Raw genomic sequence first — 7500 nt, forward strand, 5'->3', positions numbered from 1 at the left:
GGCCCCTCGAATTAAAAAGGTTCCCCACCCCTGCCGTAGAGAGACACATAGTGGTGTTCTGTATGAGTGTTGTTAGCAAGTCTGCTCTGCACTCGCGATGGCTTATGTAGAGAATTTATTGCGCATAGCTTAGCCTACCCTTTGGCAGAATAGATGAATGAAAAAAAAACTGTTTGAAATCGATTTCATGAAATTTGATATCATTTGGCAGCAGAATTGATATCGCGATATCAATTCAATATATTCCACAGCTCTAATGGTATGTGTATAAACTGGGCACTAACACACACACACACACACACACACACACACACACACACACACACACACACACACACACACACACACACACACACACACACACACACACACACACACACACACACACAAGTGCAATCCCAAAAGGTCTAACACTACTGTAGATAGGAGCTGCATACTCACTCTGTTGGCAATGGTGATGGCTCTGTGTGTCGCTTCGGCCTCCAGCTGAAAGCAACAGGACACGTGCTTAACTTTGCATAGAAATACAATAATGTAAATATAAATACAATAATATATTCAAACCTATTCATGCAGTCACACAAACACACACATACTCTCCCACACATACACACACAGACACTCTCAAATGCACACACAGACAAAGAAAAATAGATGGGCATATACAAAGAAACACACACATACACGCAGTCACGCGCGCGCGCGCAAACACACACACACAAACACACACTAACACACACACGCTCACTCATGCACACAAGCACGTAGAGTACAGACACACACACACACACACACTCACACACAGACACACACTTATGCACACACACACACACACACACACACACACACACACACACACACACACACACACACACACACACACACACACACACACACACACACATTCAAGCACAAGCACGCACGCACGCAAGCACACACACACACACACACTCACACACACACACACACACACACACACACACACACACACACACACACACAGACACACAGACACACACAGACACACACATACACACACATACATACAGACATACACACACACAAACACACACAGACATACCTCCTCTGGGCGACTGATCTCAATTCCTTCCGGTCCACTGATCCCCAAATCAAGAGCCTCCTTCGCCCCCTGGACACACACACACACGCGCACACACACACACACACACACACACACACACACACACACACACAGACACACAGACACACACACACACACACACACACAGACAAACACACACACACACACACACACACACACACACACACACACACACACACACACACAAATAAACATCAACATGGATAAATAGATAAACAAACACACAGAGTACATGAGCGGTGTCATTGGGATATTGGAAGCTGCTCTGCCGGGCATGTCTGTCTGTCTGCCACCGTCACAGGGCAGGCGTGTGTGTGTGTGTGTGTGTGTGTGTGTGTGTGTGTGTGTGTGTGTGTGTGTGTGTGTGTGTGTGTGTGTGTGTGTGTGTGTGTGTGTGTGTGTGTGTGTGTGTGTGAGTGTTTGTGTGTGTGTGTGTGTGTGTGCGTGTGTCTGTGTGTGTGTTAGTGTGTGTGTGTGTGTGTGTGTGTGTGTGTGTGTGTGTGTGTGTGTGTGTGTGTGTGTGTGTGTGTGTGTGTGTGTGTGTGTGTGTGTGTGTCTGTGTGTGTGTGTGTGTCTGTGTGAGCACATGAGAAGTGTCATGGTGATATTGCTCTGCCGGGCATGTCTGTCTGCCACCGTCACAGGGCAGGTCAGGACAAAGGACAGTGAAGAGAGTTTATTTGTATAGTGTTTCTCATGTTTCAAGAAGGAGGCCGCACCTTGCATAGTAGTGTTTTTTTATTGCACAGACGCGTTTCGGCGTGAGCCTTACACTGAAGAAGGCACACGCCAAAACGCGTCTGTGCAATAAAAAACACTACTATGCAAGGTGCGGCCTCATTCTTGAAACATTGAATTTGAAATTTGGGCCAGCACCCTCAGAGACTTAAATAACTAAGAGTGACGCCTTCTCCAAAAAGAAAATTGGCATATAGTGTTTCTCATACCATACACAGAGGCAATTCAACATGCTTACCAATACATAAATGAAAGGAAAGAGTAAAAGCGATATAACGGACTGAGATGTGAGCCGAGGGACCTTGAGTTACCCAACAGTCAATCCAAAAAAGTGATTACTGTTACGTAACAGCAAAGCAGTCCCTCACTCAGTGGGATGCACAAGTTTGGTGCTTTGGTAGTACACTTTGTTTTTGCGGATGACAAGCACATGAATTTCTCCTGTAATTTGGATGGTAGTCACAAGGAAGGCTGTGATGTTATCCCTCTGTACTAATCTGGTTAGAACAAAGCTGCAGGCTGCCCCACACCACCTGTCTACTTACCAGGCGAACACACCGGTCAGGGCCGCAGTAACGCACAGGCTAGATATGGCTGCTGCCTAGGGGCCCCCACCTGCCAGGGGGCACCTGATTGGGCAGAAGTGAAAAAATGCTAATGACTATTGACCCAATGCAACATTGAAAAATGTATCTATTGTTTTCAGTACAGTTGGTAGACAAGTTGCCCTCAATTCCTAGCTCGGAATAATGACATTGTCTATGTCATTTTCCTGCAAAATTTGCCTTTCAGGGGGCCCCACAACAACTTGTAGCCTAGGGGCCCCGGGCAATGTTAATCCGGCCCTGACACCGGTGACGACAAGATTAAGCGACAGAGAATCTCTGGAGTGTGCAGCAAGAGAAATACAAGTGATAGAAGCGACAGAGTATGTCCGTTACATGTGTAAAAGCAGAATGCAAGCATTCCGACATTCCCATTGGCTGTGGCGGCTGTCTGTCGCCGAACCGCATCATAAATCATTTGCATAATATTCGCTCAAGTCAAACTGTCGCTTAAGTTGCCCAAATCGCTTTTGTCTCTTCCGTCGCCAGCGACTCAATACAACGCCAATCACTTCCGTTGCTGGAATCGCTCAAGACGCGTTTGGTCTATTCCAGGGGTTCCCAACCTTGTCCAAAGTGGGGCCCACTCAAAATTGTCACAAATGTTCAGGGTCCACTTCTGACCCAATAAAGAATAAAACTCAAATAAATCAATAGCAACACACACCAAAATATGATTATATTTCTAGAAAATGATTTCAAGGCCCACTTGGAATACCTTCAGGGCCCACCAGTGGGCCCCGGCCCATAGGTTGAAAATCACTGGTCTATTCATCCCATTGGGCAGTACATGTTCTGTATTCTGCATTCTCTGCTCTACATTCTCGCTGTCCTGCATCCTGTGTTCTGTGTGCTACAGTCTGTAGCCTACTCATCTGTTCTGTGTTCTGTGGTGTGTGATCTGCCTTGTCTGTTACAGTCTGTCCTCTCCAGCCTGTGTTCTGTGGTCTGTGATCTGTCTTGTGTCTGTACACGTCTGTTCTGTGGTCTGTGGTTTGCTTTGTGTGTAACAGTCTGTACTCGTCTGTGTTCTGCATCCTGTGGTCTGTGTGCTACAGTCTGTCTGTTCTGCATCCTGTGTTCTGTGTGCTACAGTCTGTCTGTTATGCATCCTGTGTTCTGTGTGTTGCCGTTTGTACTCTTCTGTTCTGCATTCTGCGTTCTGACCTCCACCACGAGTTCCCCGTTCTCGGCGTGTATGCGCGGGATGGCCCCGATGTCCTTGCAGGTCTGCAGGGCCTGGAAGAGCTCATTGTCGCGCAGCATGAGCGTGTCCTTGTAGGCCATGAACATCTGGAAGGAGTTGACACCACGCTCGCGCACCAGAGACTCCATCTCATTCCGCACCTGCAGGGGGAGACAGAGGCACAGGATGGGCACAGGATGGTTACACTGTATAATGTATACATGTCAATAGACCCCTTTACTGTTTGTAAACAGATATGACGTAATTTGGGTGCATGCGCATTGTTGGAGCAGAATCGACCATGCACCACAGATTTGTAAAGAAACTAGCCAGGTGTTTTTTTCCAAAATAAGAAAATGGTCACGCTAACTTCAGCTATGAAGTGGGCACCAGAGACGTGCATTCCTGATGGTTTCCTCAGTCCAGTCGGTACATTTAATTTCTTGTAACCACAAACATCTCCTATGCTTCTAGAACAGCCTGTTCCCTCTATGAATAGTGTAGCAAGTGCACATTGAGGATCTCTATTTTTTACAACCCCGGACATGCTTCAGGACGGCAGGTCTTCTCTTTTTACGGTCTGTCCTGTCTGTTTGTGTGTGTGTGTGTGTGTGTGTGTGTGTGTGTGTGTGTGTGTGTGTGTGTGTGTGTGTGTGTGTGTGTGTGTGTGTGTGTGTGTGTGTGTGTGTGTGTGTGTGTGTGTGTGTGTGTGTGTGTGTGTGTGAGACAAAAATGCGCACGCAGTCAGTGATGACGTAACTTCTAAATGGGTCAATAGGAGACAGAGGCACAGGATGGTTATACTGTATATATGTCTATGGGAAAATTTCAGTCTAAACTCAATGTTGACAAAACATGTAGTTACTGTACTTTTGCCTTTGTAGGCCAATATACAGTATTTGTCAATAGAGTTGCAGACCATGGACACATACAGTGCATGGGTTTCTCATTCATAAACATACAACTAGCCAGCCCACTACAACAGGTTCTACTCATACACTACTGTACAGCAGGGGTGGGGAACCCGTGTCTTGAGGGCTGTTTGCGGCCCTGGAGGCCGTTTAATCCAGCCCCGGATATAATTTTAATGTTACGCAGCTTCACATGAAATATGACATATTTTGTAAAGCAATCTTAGAAAATACATTTGCAATCTAATTAAGTTATATTCAGGAGCCCTAGAGAAGGTGGGGACAGTTTTAAAGGTAGCTGCCTTCAATAGAGGCCTGAAGTGCAGGGGGGGGAATCCTGATCTGTGTTCATAATACGGCCCTCGGAGGAGTTTCATGGCCCTCGGATGAATTTGAAGTGGCCCCTCGAATGAAAAAGGTTCCCCACCCCTGCTGTACAGAGTTCCAATTGGGACTTTCAATGTAACACATCTGGTCACTTAGCATGTATTGACCCTTCCTGAGTGCGCATCTCCAGATGCTTACTCTCAGGAAACCCAATTGCTGTACTGTATGTAGATGTAAACCGAATAATAAGAATAATATAATATTGTACTATTCACTGTATGTCTCTAAAAGTGTCGCTAAATGCTGACAAATGCTAAATGCTGACAACTATCCGATTGACTTTGATTGAGTCACACCAGTGTTTTCAAGGTCAACTATTTTTAGATGATGACATGTACAGCATTGATTCTAGAGCTGTGGGCCATAAAGGTATTCCAAGTGGGCCCTGAAATCATTGAGCCCGTTTATATGGCCGCAATAACCAGGTTATTGGAATAAACAGGTTATTGGAGTAAATGGTTTATTGCTGTTTATATGCAGTCCGTCGGTTACCTGTGTTGCCTGTGTTGTGACACGAAGCTAGAATTTAAGGCTTGTGATTGGCTACTTATCCTTCTAGAATGTCAATAACCTGATAATAACCCGATTATGCTGGATACATGTCTTCAGAAATCCGTTTATTAGTCAAAAACCTACCTGTGCAAATCGGATTTCTCATAAACCGATAACGACAATAAATCAATTATGAAAACTGTTTATTCAGTTTAGATGAGCGCTTGAATAAACCGGTAACTCCAAAAACCTGATCATAAACAGTTTATTGATGCGCATATCAACGGGCTAAAATTTCAAGCTGGCCCAAGTTGGAAAAGGTTGGGAAACCCTGATGTAGGCTACATTAAAGCATGGCAAGGCAAGGCAATTTTATTTGTATAGCGCATTTCACATGTCATGTATGTCATGATTAGGGCTGTTCTCTCCAAAGATGGAGATTATTGTTTCACTCTGGGACAAGCTACTTCACATGTATTCGGATCATGTTGTGTTTCAGGAGAATTATAACACAAGAGATGAAAAACAAGAAGAGGGAGAGAACACATGAAACAAGCAAGAAAGGGCAGAAAAAATAAACAGACAGTTACAAAAGACATACCACAACACACATACACTATCAGAAAGGACAGACAGACTGACTGACTGACTGACATGGAAGAAACGGGACTGAGCCAGCGTACAAACACTAGGAGGCTGCAGTACCTTGACTCCCCACCAGGTGACGCCCATGTGCAGGGCGTAGTCGCAGCAGGCCTTGGTGTCCGCTAGGGAGCGGCAGCGCTCATACGCGTCCAGCAGAGACGAGTCCCTCTCTGGCAACACGTGACCAATCACCATGGTGGTACCACCCAGCAAAGCAGCCTGTGTGGAGACAGAGAGAGAGAGAGAGAGCAGAAAAAAAGAAAAGAAAAGAAAAGAAAAGAAAAGAAAAGAAAAGAAAAGAAAAGAAAAGAAAAAAAAGAACGCTTTTTATTGCTAGTTTTCGCTGCACAATTTACACATACATTATTCACAATGAGATTGCAGACAATGGAGTGGTGTTGGTGGGCGGGGTAGATGGAGAGGAATGGAGAGAGAAAACAGGGAGAGAGAGAGAATAGTTAAGGAAAGAAATGAAGGGGGGAGATGGATGGAAGGACAGAGAATAAACAATCAGATACAGAGCTTTATATAATGCAGTGATTCCCAAACGTTTTCTTCGGGGACCCCCTTTTGAACCCCCTTTTCGCGACCCCCCACCTACATGGCCGTAACTACCATTGAGGACACAGAGGTCATGTCCTCGGTAGAAGCTTTTAGAAATGTAAAATGTATCTATGATGAAAATCAATCAATGATCAGCAATGATAAATTCAGTCTGTATACGCCACCCCCATTTATCGTCAAGACAGTAATTAATGAAAACAAACTGAAGAGTTTGAAGCATTCTAAATGTACAGCATGCAGTACAGTACGCAGTATTTGACCTCGGTATTTAAAAATGTCTGGTTACGGCCCTGCCCACCCACCATGGTCTAAGCCTAGCAATAATTTTCTAGCAATACTAGCGTACAAACTATTCATGGAAAATTTAGCAATATTATTCCCCAGTTTGGGAACCTCTGCTCTGATATAAAGGATCTCAGTCTCGCCTTTGCGTAGATCACAATTTTTATGGCTACTCCAGCCACTTTCACAGCAGGAGCACTCGTTACGAGCAGCAGTCCAATTGAACAGTAGTGGCCGCAGGAAGGGTCAAAAAGCTAATCGTCCCTGATCTCACGTCATGCACCATCGTTTTCCTATTCGAGGCTGCCGAGGTGTGCTTGATGACAGAGGAGATGGAGAGAGTAATGGAGGAGGAGGAATGGAGGGAGAAGAGAAAGAGAGAGACAGTGACAGAGAGATGGAGAGATAAAAGATGAAGATAAAGAAGAGAGTGGCGAGGAGAGGAGAGGAGGAAGGGGAAGGGGAAGGAGAAAAGAGAGAGGTGAAACGACAGAGGACAGTAATTGAGGAGTGTTGAAGAAGAAGAGAGAGAAAGAAGAAGAAGAGAATAAAGAAGGAGAGGAGAAA

The 7500-nt window shown here is 45.2% G+C and overlaps 1 protein-coding gene across 1 annotated transcript in view; it reads right to left on the reverse strand.

The window, feature by feature from the left end:
• LOC134468625 (dihydropyrimidinase-related protein 5-like) overlaps positions 1 to 7500 on the reverse strand; it is a 54789-nt gene that overhangs the window by 11181 nt on the left and 36108 nt on the right. Inside the window, exons 4-7 of the mRNA XM_063222521.1 lie at positions 6148 to 6306; positions 3634 to 3813; positions 1082 to 1150; positions 442 to 486 (exon numbers count right to left, since the gene is read on the reverse strand). Coding sequence (XP_063078591.1) covers positions 442 to 486; positions 1082 to 1150; positions 3634 to 3813; positions 6148 to 6306 — 453 coding nt within the window. The remainder of the gene's footprint in view (positions 1 to 441; positions 487 to 1081; positions 1151 to 3633; positions 3814 to 6147; positions 6307 to 7500) is intronic.

This window comes from Engraulis encrasicolus, chromosome 18, assembly GCF_034702125.1.
Source record: "Engraulis encrasicolus isolate BLACKSEA-1 chromosome 18, IST_EnEncr_1.0, whole genome shotgun sequence".
Classification (NCBI taxonomy): domain Eukaryota; kingdom Metazoa; phylum Chordata; class Actinopteri; order Clupeiformes; family Engraulidae; genus Engraulis; species Engraulis encrasicolus.